The 14,328-nt window shown below is 41.1% G+C and overlaps 1 protein-coding gene across 1 annotated transcript; it reads left to right on the forward strand.

Moving 5' to 3' along the window:
• Positions 1–479: 479 nt before the first annotated feature.
• On the forward strand, positions 480–12,232 carry Ccna1 (cyclin A1). The gene is made up of 8 exons (XM_042685701.1): positions 480–657; positions 5,675–5,921; positions 6,102–6,226; positions 6,870–7,093; positions 8,459–8,663; positions 9,885–9,998; positions 11,371–11,504; positions 12,026–12,232. Exons 1-8 carry the CDS (start codon positions 493–495, stop codon positions 12,072–12,074), a joined length of 1,263 nt encoding a protein of 420 aa, XP_042541635.1. The 5' UTR covers positions 480–492; the 3' UTR covers positions 12,075–12,232.
• The last annotated feature ends 2,096 nt before the right edge of the window (positions 12,233–14,328 follow it).

A 14,328-nucleotide genomic window follows, 5' to 3' on the forward strand; every position in this document is an offset into this window, starting at 1 on the left:
TGGGGTGGGAGAAGGGGGGGTCTTGTGTCTGGTGAGGGGAGGGCTGAGGGGCAGCAGCAGCCTGCCTGTCACTTTGAGGAAGGGGATGACATTTTCCCACGGTGGAGAATCCCTCTTGTTTATCTTGGGGGTGTGTGTGTCATGAGGCGATGGGATCGGGGCTTTTTACCTGGGGAAACTCTAAGGGGGTGAGGGGGACGGGGACAGGGGGTATGGGGGGGGTGATCCTACGTGTAAACTCACCTGAGGCTGAGACCCAGGTCTTGAAGGTTTGGCCCGGTTGCTCTTCTTAAGATCCAGCCCTCGAGTAGGTCTTGGGGGAAAAGCCCTGGAGACGTGCCATGTTTGGGTTCAGAACCGCGTTGGTGACTCGCGCGCCTCAGTTTACCTCTGAGCCCTCGCCGCTGCAGGTGGAGCCGGGGAGGGGGGGACTGACTCACGGGGCCGATCTGTCTTCTCCCCTGAGGGCCGCAGCGAGCGGAGTCTGAGGCAATGCTTCGCAGCAACTCCAAGAGCGGAGTCGTCCTGCCCCCCGTGACCCGGGGTCTGGAGGCTTGCCAGATGCTCACCAGAGCGCAGCTGGGTCAGGATCCCCCGCAGAGGACCGTGCTGGGAGTGCTGACTGAGAATGGCCAATACCGGAGGACCTGTGGCCAGGTAGTGAGAGCGAGCAGCGCCCGGGATGGCGGGGGGGGGGGGGGGGGGGGGCGGGAGGGGTGGAGTGGGGAGTTCCTTCCTAATCCGAGGGAGGGGCTTGGAGTTATCCCAGAATTTCGCTTGAGAACCCTAAGCTTAGAATCCGGAGTCTGGGGAAGTTGGTGCATGGCCGCTACTGGGGCTTGAACTCACAGCCTCACGCCCTAAACTCGTTTGGTTTGGTCTCCGAGGGCTGATTTGAGCCTTAACTCCACTTCTCGCTTTTTGCTTATTAATTGGAGATTTGCTTCTGTCAGACTTCTCTGCCCCAGGGCTGGCTTTGATCCGCTGATCTTAGCCAGCAAGTACCTGGGATTACAGGCCTGAGCCTCCAGGGCTAGCCAGGAAAAGTTGATCCCTTCGGATTACTTGAACCAGTCCCTTTTGTTATTTTTTAGCTAGAAATAGCCATTCCTTTTCTTTGTTATTTTTTTCCCCACCCCGATGTCAAGGAAATGAGTTTAGGAACTGTTTGGATTAAGTATGTGTAAAATGATTTTAGGGCTAGGCTGAAAAGAAAAATGGCTGTGCAAAATAAACCTTCCTTCTGGTCGCAGTGGTATTCAGGGTAATCTAGGCCGTGCCTGAAACATTCCTAGATACCCTTTGGTATGCGCATCCAGAATCAGGATTGGGGTGGGCTACCTAGGTTACTTCAGAAAGGTTGCTTTGAGAGCATACCCCTCCCCAGTACTAACAGCAAATGGGCAAACTGGCAATGGATCTAGGTGAAGTAGTTGTATGCTCTTAATTGATCATAGGAACTTTCATTGGAAGGTGACAAATCCGGACATTTAAATGCAAAGGAGATATTGGTTGTTGAAGAATGGATTTTTGAGAGAAGAGATCTTCACTAAGTTTGTTTTTAGACAGGTCCTCAATGATGTTTTAGCCTGTCTTGCAAATCTGAGTCCGGTGATGCAAGTATCTTTCTCATTATTTATGGGCCAAAGAAGTTTTGAGAGACTTTTAAACACAGATCTTCCTTCTACCCCCCCCCCAATGTTATGGTGAAAACTAGATTACTGCCTCCTTGAGTCATCTGCCTTTTGTTGAGACCTAGAAAATATACAACATGATCTACTCAAAGCTTTGGAGAAAATTAAATGAAAGTAGTTTTAGTAAAGTTAACAGCAATATTTACTTTAAAAATAAAGTCTAAGTTCTGGTACTTTGAGGTTGAGAGTTATGCCTATCTGAGTAGTCTTATTTTAAATTCAGTCACTGATGTTGCCTGATGCCACTGGTTTTGCATTTGCCTGCTCCATTTCTCCACAATCTTTTAGAAACTTATTTCCTACTTCACCTTCTCTTATTAATCCTCTATACCTCTTTCTAACTCTCTTTACTGTTATCCTTATTGTTTTACTTATTATTGTTGTTGTTGTTATTTTGTGCTGGTATTGGAACTTGAACCCAGGGCCTGGGTGCTGTCCCTTGGCTTTTTCACTGAAGACCAGCATTCTTCATAGAAATAAAGCCACAGCTTCACTTCAGGCTTTTTGATGGTTAATTGGAGATTAGTTTCATGGACTTTCCTGTCCAGGCTGGCTTTGAGCTTCCATCCTCAGATCTCAGACTCCTGAGTAGTTAGATTAAAAGTGTGAGCCATGGGAGCCGGGGTTAAAAAAAACTACCTTCTGCTCGTGTCAGTGGCTCATGCCTGTAATCTTAGCAACTCAGAAGGCTGAGATCTGAGGATCATGGTTCAAAGCCAGCCCAGGCAGGGAAGTCCACGAGTCTCTTATCTCCAATAAACCAATCAGAAAACCAGAAGTGGAGCTGTGGTTCAAGTGGTAGAGTGCTCGCCTTGAGCTGAAGAGCTGAGGGACAGTGCCCAGGCCCAGAGTTCAAGGCCCATGACCAACAGAAAAAAAAAATTACCTTTAAATAATTGTACAAAGGAGTTTCAATTCAATGTTAGTTTATGAGTACAATGCATCTTACCAATGCTACCTCTTCAATCTTTCTTCCTCGTCCCTTCTAACCCCACCCATCTCATCATGTTATTTGGCTCCATTTTCACAGGTTGACTATTATGATTGTATTTTCCAACCCTTCTTCTCTCCTTTGGTTGACCTCCCTCTCGTTGACCTTCCCCAATAGGTGTTCCTGATACTCATTTTGTTAAATAGTAAGCTTAATTCTTCAAAGGAGTCACAGCATTGTTGTAACTCTATCCTTATTCCTAACTAATGACTTCACATCCCATTTTCCTAAAACTATGGAAGCAACTGGAAGAGAACCTCCACTGCTGCTATGTGCTATATACCCTCTCATCCCATCCTGTTCTGTGACTGGTGTGTTTTGACCCTCACCTATGCCAGGTGAGTCCCCAGACTATGCTTCATGTGTTTGTGTCTCTCCAGAGATACCTTTCCAATAGTTCTTTTTCCTCCCTTTAGTTTCTTTACTGGATCGAACCCACAAGCATACACATCTGATTTTTTTTTTTTTCTATCTTCAAAATCTTTCAGAACAGAGCTCTTTGTAGAGGCTGGGCTGTCCCATTTGTAGCAATATTTCTTGAGAGTTTATCAGGTTTTAGAGGCATGACTCAGTTGCTTGCCAATGAGCCAAAAGTACTAAGTTCCAATCCCAGTCTCAAACCTTAAAAAAAAAAAAGAGTTTGTATTCTAATAGCATACAGGCAATAAATAGAATGTCTGTCCTTCCTATTCCCAGGCAATAAATAGAATGTCTGTCTTTCCTATTCCCAGTGCCGTTTGTCGCCCTTGATTCAACTTTTCCTCCCTTCTCTCATATAATTTACTAAGAAAATGCTATTGGCTCTGTTTTGTAAAATGTCTGAGATTTTTTTTCTTTGCCCTTGTCCCTGTTTTGTACTATTTGGCTCAAAAACAAATTTTAGGCAACTCTCTTTCCAAAATATCAAATATAGGCCCCCCCAAAATGGAGGGAAGTCATACTTTTGAAGCTGTGTTCTCTAGAGTTAGATTGCCTGGAATTTGTAAGTTTCATGACTACTTATTTGACTGTGATCTTTCTCTATACCTGTACCCCCAAAGGATCTTCAAAACAAATCAGAAGCCAGGTGCTGGTGGCTCATGCCTGTAGTCCTAGCTATTCTCAGGAGACTGGATCTGAGGATCATGGTTTGAAGCCAGCCTGGACAGAGAAGTCCCCAGGAGACTCTTAATCTTTAATTAGCCACTCAAAAAACTGAAAGTAGCGCTGTGGCTCAAGTGGTAGAGCACTAGCCTTGAGCACAAAGAAGCCCAGGAACAGTGCACAGGCCCTGAGTTCAAGCCCCACTGCTGACAACCCCCACCCCTCCATGCCCTGCCAAAAAAAAGACAAAACAACCCACAAAACCAAACAAATCAGATTGCCTTACTCTTCTGCCTCTCCATGGATCTGTTGTCCACATAAAAGCCAGTATTTAAATGGCTTATAATAAGTACTTCATTAACTGATCTCTTTTTCTTGAAAAGCAAGTGTACTGCCCTTTTTTTTTTTGTTTTTGGTGTACTCAGTTCTTAATACATCTCTACTTTCTTTTTCTCCTTATCTCTGAGCTGCAAGTTTTATTCACTGCTAGAACTATGTCTAGTACTAGATGCTCAGTGAATATTTGCTTAATTAATGAAATATTTTGACTTATACATATATACCAAAAGTTAAGTTTGGCAGTGCTTTAAATTCATGGAGATCTGGTTATAATAACTTGTGACTCTGGTCCTTTATAGTCCTACTCTACTTCTGTCTTAGTGGTTAGGTAGAGATAAGAGTCCCACTTTACTTCTGTCTTAATGGTTAGGTAGAGATAAGAGTCTCACAGACTTTTCATGTCCAGGCTAGCTTCAAAGTGCAGTCCTCAGATCTCAGCCTCCTGAGTAGCTAGGAGTATAGGTGTGAGCCACTGATGCCTGGTTTAAGATTTTTATCTTATTTGGACATAAACTATATATTTAACTTGATAACTAGAAAGGAAAATGGCAAAATCATATACTAACTTGGAATTAGCCTTCAATATTACAAAAATTAATTATAAGTAAGATATACTAGGGCTAGCATTTATATTAGTCCAGTACCTGAAGCATGCCCTGACTTTCCTGACATTCTACATGATTTATCAGTGTCCAGTGCACAATGTTTATCAACTGTGGTACTACAGTTGATCCCGGGCTTCATGTTATAAGACTAAAGAAAAATGAAGTGATTTGAGAAATTTCTTCAAGTGTAATTGCATTGTCTTATACAGAAAGATCTTCTAGCTAGTTTGTAAGAACAGTTAATAATGTGAGTTTACTAATTCATCCTGTTTCTAAAAAACAGGACATAAAATGTAATCTTATAGGTGCCTGCAAAGAAAAGTTGACTATTATGGAGGGGAACTATAAGAATTCATTAACTATGTGTCATGACCTAGATTCAGTACTTGTAAAATTTTGCAGTGCTATAAGCCCAAATCCAACTTGGGATTTTCTTCCCATTTGTGATATTTCATTTTGGAAGTAGTTGTAGCATTTCTTCATTGTACAATCTTATGATCTTGAGTTCCCTTTAATACATATGTAAAGAAAACAACAAATTTTAGATAACTGTCTTTCCCTATATCAGAAGCCTTAGTCTCTAGAATTAGACAGTCAGATACTTCTATTCAGCAGTCAATCTTGCCAGGCACTGGTGTCTCATCTGTCATCCTAGCTATTTAGGAAGCTGAGATCTGAGGATTACAGTTCAAAGCCAACCTAGGCATGAAAGCCCATGAGAGTCTTATCTCCAATTAAACACCAGAAACCTGGAACTAAAGCTGTGGTTCACAGCTCTAGCCTTGAGTAGAAAAAGTTAAGGGACAGCACTAAGGACCTGAGTTCAAACCCCAGCACTGACATTCTCTCCCCCCTCCATCCACATCAGTCTTGTTCCTAAGCTGCTAGTTGTAATTACTATATGTCTTTGGGAGGGGGAGGGTAATCTCCAATGAGATGAACCTTTTTTTTTTTTTTAAAAGGAGATCACAACAATCAGGTGTTTTGCTGGATCAGAAAATGTCTTTCCTCCAGCTGGAAAGAGTGTGCTGACTGACTGTGGGGTCCACGAACCAGCCAAGCATGGGTTTGATATTTACATGGATGATCCTGAGCAGGGGGACAGAAACAGCTGCCCGGGGAGAGAGGGCATAGCATTTGAGAATGTGTATGAAGTAGACACCAGTACACTCAAGTCAGATCTTCACTTCCTCTTGGATTTCAACACAGGTAATCTGACACATATATGGCTAATGGTGCCCTGTATTCATAACCATCTGCACTGTTTCAGTGTCAAGTAACTAGCAAAAGAAAACTGGAAGTGATGACTGTTTTCATAATAACCTGTATTGGGTGAGTAGTTGTGCCAGTTGTTAAATGACTTTATCTGACAATGTTGAACCTCTGCAGTTTCTCCTATGCTGGTAGATCCATCTGTCCATTCTCAGACTGAAGAAGCGTCAGATTTTGGCTCAGATGTCATAAATGTGACTGAGTATGCTGAAGAAATCCATCAGTACCTTAGAGAAGCTGAAGTGAGTTTTCTCAACTTCTAGTACATATTAACTTGTAAGTTCTTGGCCGTAACCACCAGTGAATGGTATCATTATGCCATCTAAACATAAGAAATCTGTGAATAATAATACAGGCTGAGCATCCCTAATCTGACAATCCCAGTTTTGAATTGTTTCAAAATCTGAAACTCATGAATACTGATGCATGATGCCATACATGGAAAATTCCACATGGTGAAACTTTCGTTTTATGCACAGAATTATTAAAATATTTCATAAAAGTACCTCTAGGCTATATGTAAATTTTATAATTTTTATTTTTTTGGGGTCCAGTCGTGGGGCCTGAACTCTGGGCCTGGACGCTGTCCCTCAGCTCTTCAGCTCAATGCTAGCACTCTACCACTTGAGCCACAGCATCACTCCGGCTTTTTTTTCTTTTTGCTTATGTGGTGCTGAGGAATGGAACCCAGGGCCTCAGGCATGCAAGGCAAGCGCTCTACCACTGAGCCACCTTCCCAGCCCATAAATTTTATAATTTTGTATTTAAGCTTGGATCACATCCCCCTGATTATAGGTGTGAGCCACCAGTGCCCAACAGAGATTTAAAAAAAACAATAGCAACAACACTAAAAGTGTTTAAAGATCCAACCTTTTTTCTGAACAGGTCAGATACAGACCCAAAGCACACTACATGAGAAAACAGCCTGACATTACTGAAGGCATGCGTACTATTCTGGTGGATTGGCTGGTGGAGGTTGGTGAAGAATATAAGCTTCGGGCAGAGACTCTGTACCTGGCTGTCAACTTCCTGGACAGGTTTCTCTCCTGCATGTCTGTTCTGAGAGGGAAATTGCAGCTTGTTGGAACAGCAGCTATTCTTCTAGCTTCGTAAGTGTTCTTTCAGCTTGGCTCATGTGAAACTATCTCTTGTCAAAACACTTGTTATTATTCTCTATTTATTGAAGACATTCAGTGCTTAACAATTGAAACTATTCATACTTCCTTTGAGAAAAGATATCATTTTTGTGTAGTTTCAAGGAACTGAATCTTACCCACATATTCATTCTAGAGTTCAGATGGTTAATATTTACAGCCAAAAAGAATCCAATATCCTGACTAAAACAGCCATCAGCTCAGATTCAGAATTTAACTATTTTGCTATGTAGTCTTTTTTTGGGGGGGGGGGGTGAGGGATGGGGTCGGTTGTGGGGCTTGAACTCTGGGCCTGGGCTCTTCAGCTCAAAGCGAGCGCTCTACTGCTTGAGCCACAGCGCCACTTCTGGTTTTCTAGTGGTTTATTGGAGATAAGAGTCTCATGGACTTTCCTGCCAGGGCTGGCTTTGATCCGTGATCCTCAGATCTCAGCTTCATGAGTAGCAAGGATTACAGGCGTGAGCCACCAGTGCCCAGCATGCTATGTAGTCTTTTGACTGCATTCCAATACAAATAAAAATCCTCTTTAAGGGGATTTGATTACACAAAAGCTGTCTTCATGATCTAGCAACTAGTCCATAATAATAACTTATTTGGTTACAGTGCATAAACAGTTTTAGCTGGTTTCTATTTCCATCAGATTTGTAACAATATTTGTGTTAGAAAAGAGTTGGGCTGTGTCTGAGCTGCACTTAAGTGGCATGTTGCTGAATAGAAGACCCTTTCCTAGTCTTTCTACCTCAATGACACTAGCTACTAATATGTGAGAACTTTTTAATATTTCCTCAAAGAAAGCAGAAACAAAAGCAGAGGGGAAGAAGTGAGAATAGTGAAATTATATCATCTTTCTCTTGGCTATTTAACATCATTTGCTAATTCAATAAAGTTGGAGATCTTCTTAATAATCAAAGGCCTATGTAAATTTTCCTGCTATGAGTTCATTACCATATTCTTTTCCACAAAATGCTTTGGAGACTATAGGATTAGTAAGAATTCATATGTCAAACCTATCATTGATAATTTTTCAATCTATCGTGTCTATCATTGATAATTTTTTAAGTCTATCAGAGACTTAAGACCTACAATTCTCATTTGGAAATGGTTTTTGACATTACTCCTAAGAAGAAGTACAGCATATTCTGTAACACTCATGTTCTTGGTCTAGAAATAAGCTCCTAACATTTTCGTATCCCTGTGCTGTTCTGAGCTTTAAGTAGGCACAGTGATATATAAAGTAGTCGGCAAGGCCATGTTGAGAGACGAGGAAGTAGAGCCATGAGTTCCAAACTTGCTCCCCTCCCAATTCCTTATCTTTCCCAGGAAATATGAAGAGATATATCCACCTGAAGTGGATGAGTTTGTCTATATAACTGATGATACATACACAAAACGACAGCTGTTAAGGATGGAACACCTGCTCCTGAAAGTTCTAGCATTTGATTTGACAGTACCAACCACCAACCAGTTTCTCCTTCAGTATTTACGGCGGCAAGGAGTATGTATCCGAACTGAGAATCTGGCCAAGGTAGGCCACATGACTTCCAAAAATTTCCAGTGCCAAGTTTAGTTCTTCTTTTCTAGTTTTTTTATCTTATGTCTAGGAAACATTCTTGGTAATGAAGTAGAGCTAATTTTAAGAACAAAGTATCTAATTATAAAACATTACTATTGTGGTAAAATAGTAAAATTCAGCAGTCACACATTATTTAGGCATCCATGATTTAAAAAAAAAAAAAAAGAAACTCAAGCTTGGAAACTCTTTCCTTGATAGATACAGACCACGTGTAAGAATTAATTCTTAATTGGGAAAAATTAAATGTAGAAGTTTGTTTTTTTCTTTTTTTTGTGGATAGTATTGGGGTTTTAACTTAGGGCCTCATGCTTGCTAGGCTAATGGTAGCATGTCTGCCAAGCACTTGAACCATACTCCTACTTAGTTTAAAACTCATTCTGATCTTTCAAGTAATAAAGCATCATTTGGTCATATGGAGTTACTGAAGTTTGATTAAAGCATAAAAGTATGAGTTTGGTGAACTTGCTTACCAACCACTACAATTTGGGGGGAGGGGGGTCCGGTCATGGGCCCTGAACTCTGGGCCTGGGTGCTGTCCCTCAGCTCTTCAGCTCAAGGCTAGCGCTCTACCACTTGAGCCACAGCGCCACTTCCGGCTATTTTCTTCCCAGAGCCTCATGCATGCAAGGCAAACTCTCTACCACTGAGCTACCTTCCCAGCCCAACCACTACAATTTGGGATATATGATATCTATATCTATGCATCTGTCTATCAATCTATCCATGTGCAAAAGAATAATCAGGATATCTATATACATTTCCCAATGTATTTCTTATAATATGTTCCCACTGGTATTATTCTAGCCTGGGAACCATATTCATGTGACTGATGACTGAATAGATTTAATATGGATTTTTTTCTTTATGGCTAGAAGCTATGCTCTTATTGTGCTAGAATGATACTACTATATCTGATCAGCAGATGCCACTACTAGCATAAAATGAGGGAAATAACCTATCTCACATGCAGTGAATAGGACAAATATGAGGACGTTTACATTTTATATTAGTATAAATGTTGTTTAGGTTAAGAGAAGTCATACAAATTGTTAATCTAGTGAATTATTTTGACTATTCCTATGCTTATAACTAGATGCGCAGTATTTTTATCAATATTCTTATTCTTGGTCAAATTCCTAACTCACGTTTGTTTGTTTGTTTTTTCTCTCTTAGTATGTAGCAGAACTGAGTTTACTTGAAGCTGATCCTTTCTTGAAATATCTTCCTTCAGTTATAGCGGCAGCGGCTTATTGCCTGGCAAACTACACTGTGAACAGGCACTTCTGGGTGAGATCCTTTCCTCTTCTTTCTAGATGAAATTCAAGGTCAGTGTTATATCTGTTCAATAACTTTCAAGTTTTGGGAGGTCTTGCTTCTTTTTTTGGGGGGGGTGGGGAGGAGAGGAGTCCGGCCATGGGGCCTGAACTCTGGGCCTGGGCGCTGTCCCTCAGCTCTTCAGCTCAAGGCTAGCGCTCTACCACTTGAGCCACAGCGCCACTTCTGGATTTTTTTCCAGAAGTGGTGCTGAGGAATCGAACCCAGGGCCTCAGGCATTCAAGGCAAGCTCTCTACCACTGAGCCACCTTCCCAGCCCCAAGGTCTTGCTTCTTTCGAGGAAAAATTAGTGTTATAAGGAATTGGTTTACAGCAGATGACAACTTACAGATCATCCGCCAAGACTTGGACTCAATGGTCTTCCTCTGAGGGAAACAGATTTGGTGGAAAGTGAAGGAGACTGTGGTGGGCTCATTCCACAAAAGCAGGTCTGAGAACCTCAGTGTCTACTGCTCTGTGTGAGGGCCTCCAAGTTTGCAGTCATCATCACTTCAAGTAAAAACTCTTGTCCTTTACTCTTGCGAAAATAACAGCATAATATAACAAACCGTAAGTTTGGTAAGGGCAGCCAACAGTTTGACTCCTCAAAAGAACAGGGCAGTTGCTACAGTAGGTGACAAGATCAGAAATGGTCTTCCACATTTTGTTCAGAACACTTATTTTCGTGTTTAAAAAAGTAAAGGGTCAACTTTTATTTTCTAGAATTCTTCGTGTGTGTGTGTGTGTGTGTGTGTGTGTGTGTGTGTGTGTGTGTGTGTGTGGCGGGGGTGGGGGGTGGGGGGGTATTAGGGTTTGAACTCAGGTTAGCTTATTCACTCAAGTGTTCTTCCACTTGAGCCACAGGTCCCCTTCTGGCTTTTGGTGGTTAATTGGAGATAAGAATCTCACAAACTTTCCTGCCTGGGCTGGCTTCAAACTTGAATCCTCAGATCTCAGCCTCATGAATAGTTAGGATTATAGATGTGAACGAACAGTGCTTGGATAATACTTCTTCTTAAATTGTATTTTGACTAATAATCTTTTAATCTTTTATATTCTATGTAAATTGGATGCTTAGGAAAGCAGAGCTTTTTAAGAAACAAGGAAAGTAATCTGCCCCAATTTTAAGAATTATAAATCTACATTATGAGAAATTGGAGAAACTTAAAAATCTAGAATACTGGTTATTCTTGTTACTATTTTATATCTGAAGTCTCTAATTCTTCTGAGCTATGTATGGATATTTAATAAGCAATTAATTCACTTTACTTCACAGTTCAACGTTTCAGATTTCTAATATCATATGAGGTTATGTGAGGCATTTTTTTTCTTTTGTCTTGATTAGCCAGAAACCCTTGCTGCATTTACAGGCTATTCATTAAGTGAAATTGTGCCTTGCCTGAGTGAGCTACACAAAGCATGCCTTGATATACCCCATCGACCTCAGCAAGCAATTAGGGAGAAGTATAAAGCTTCAAAGTAAGTTTTCTTATCTCTGTTCTTTAAAACTTAATGGGGTTATTGTAGTATCAGCATTAGAAATAGAATAAATTGTCTATCTGGCTTTTGGGGGTGGTTAATTGGAGCTAAAAGTAAAAGTAAATCATGAAAATTAATTTGGAGAGCCCTGGATTTGTAGCTTTTATAATTTTAGTACTTACAGAAAGCTGGATTCTTTTCAGTCTGCCCAAACTACAATAGCATTTTCTGTAGCCTAATAGAGATTGTATAAAACTGCTATCCTTGGCTGGGAAGGTGGCTCAGTGGTAGAATGCTTGCCTTGCATGCATGAGGCCCTGGGTTCAATTCCTCAGCACTACATAAGCAGAAAAAGCCAGAAGTGGTGCTATGGCTCAAGTGGTAGAGAGCTAGCCTTGAGCTGAAGAGCTGAGGGACAGCACCCAGACCCAGAGTTCAGGCCCAGGACCAACCGAAAAAAAAAAAACCAACAACCCTGCTATCCTTTGCATGGGCTGACCTTGTTGTGGGTCTCATTTCAGGTATCTGCATGTGTCTCTCATGGAACCACCTGCAGTTCTTCCTCTGTGACAAGTGTCAGTGCTGAAGCACTTCCAAAATCCAGCCATCACGTCAGCAGATTTGCTCTTAATTTTTTCAGGTTGCAGGCTGGGTCAATGAATATCCATACAGATGATTTTTTTAAACAATGTAAATTCAATTCTCTTAGACTTTAGTAGCTTGTATTATAGACTAGCATTTTTAAAGAATAAACAATTTGACTTATAATCATGTGTTAGACTTATTTATTAGTTAGCCTGGCAAACACAGTGTTGGAATTTGAGTTGAGAGTGTTTCAATCACTCTGTTTTATAACTTTGGCATGATGTTCATATTAAATGTTCTGAGGCATGCAGAGATTTTCATGTTAGATCAATGGCTTTTTCCATTCTCTCTCTTTATGTTCCATAAAACTCTCCATAGATTGGCAAATTGGTAAAGGGGTGTGAGCAAAATGCAAAAAGCTTCCCTCCACAATCCCAGTCAGTAAGACAGTACATGGAGGCCTAAATATGCTCTTAGGTATGGCACATTTCATTGTTGCTCATTTGTAAAGGGATATCATTCAGTTTGGCTTGAGGGTACTACATTCAGTTTGGAATTAGGCATTCATTAAACGTGATATTTAAATCTTAGCAGATGCTTTAGGAAGTAGAAGAAGCAGATTCCAAAGCGGTAGGACTTAAGCTTTGCTGTAGCTTAATATATTCAGCTATTTGTCCCTATGACCAAGTACCTCAGAAAACGAGGTAGGAAAGATTACTTTGTTTCATGATTTCAGTTCATCCTGGCAGGAAGGGTGTGGCAGAGTAGAGCACCTTATATCACAGAGAAGAGAATAAATATCTGAGCCAGCTGGCTTTCCCTTTCCTTCCCTTTTATTCCATCCTGCCCCCCAACCTATGGGACACTCATGTCCGGGAGGATCTTCCTGTTTAGTTATTTGCCCTCATAGACACGTCTACTTGCAGACACACCCAGAGGTGTGTGATACTGATCTCCTGAGGCCCTTCTTAATCTTAATGACATTGACAATCAATATTGACTAACACATAGTGCCCATGATTCTACAGTTTACTTCATTACTTATTTATACATGGAACTTTTCAACAGCAATTATGTAGGATACAAGATGGTAAAAATTGAAAACAAGACAAAATAATTGGTTTGATTTTACTTCAAAGATTGGAAGGAAAAACAAGAATAGATTTGGTCTTAAGGGTAGTATGCATTGAGAATGGAACAGAAACTTTGGATTTGTGCTCTTGCTAATCTCAAAATTAGTAGCCCTGAATAGAAGTCTTGAGCCCAGGGCTCAGGCCAGAGCACTCCATGGAGGCAAAAAGAAAGAAAATACATGGTTATAGATATATAGATTATGTTTACATAAAACATTAATAGACAGGTAGGTTTGGGGGAAAAAAAAGTAGATGAAATTTGCTCTTAAGTTTTACATTTGCTCCAAGAACTAATCATATTTAAAATAGAAAAATATACTTGTTTTCCATACTTTAGGTTTTGTTTTGTCAGTCATGGAGCTTGAACTCAGGGCCTAGGCTCTGTCCCTGAGGGGTTTTGCCCAAGGCTAGTGCTCTACCACTTTGAACCACAGTGTCACTTTTGGTTTTCTGGTGGTTAATTAGAGATACAAAAGAGTCTCACAGACTTTCCTGCCCAGGTTGGTGATCCTCAGATCTCAGCCTCCTGAGTAGCTAGGATTACAGGTTTGAGCCACCAGCGCACCTAGCTAAGATTTTTTTTTTCAATTCTGGGAATTGAAGCCAGGGCTTCTTTAAAAGTGCTTTACTACTTGAGTCACACCCAAAACTCCCATTATTATTTTGTTTGTGAGACAAGGTCACTAACTTTGCACTAGGTACAAACTTGGAATTCTTTTGTCTTTGCTTCTTGAGTAGCTGGGATTACAGTATTGGAGCCTTGAACTCAGAGCTCAGCTCTTTGCTTATGGCTGATGTTCTACCACTTGATTCATGCCTCCACTTTTATTTTTTGCTTGTTATTTGTAGGTAATCATCTCCCAGATTTATCTGTCAAGGCTGGCTCCTAACCATCTGTCTTCTGAGTAGTTAAGATTATACACCTGAGTCATCTTTGACCAGATATGCCTGCCTGCCTGCCTGCCTGCCTGCCTGCCTGCCTGCCTGCCTGCCTTCCTGCCTTCCTTCCTTCCTTCCTTCCTTCCTTCCTTCCTTCCTTCCTTCCTTCCTTCCTTCCTTCCTTCCTTCTTCCTTCCTTCCCCTTCTTTCTCATCCTTCCCTCCCTT

Source organism: Dipodomys spectabilis, unplaced genomic scaffold (genome assembly GCF_019054845.1).
Source record: "Dipodomys spectabilis isolate Male_0828 unplaced genomic scaffold, ASM1905484v1 ptg000095l, whole genome shotgun sequence".
NCBI lineage: Eukaryota > Metazoa > Chordata > Mammalia > Rodentia > Heteromyidae > Dipodomys > Dipodomys spectabilis.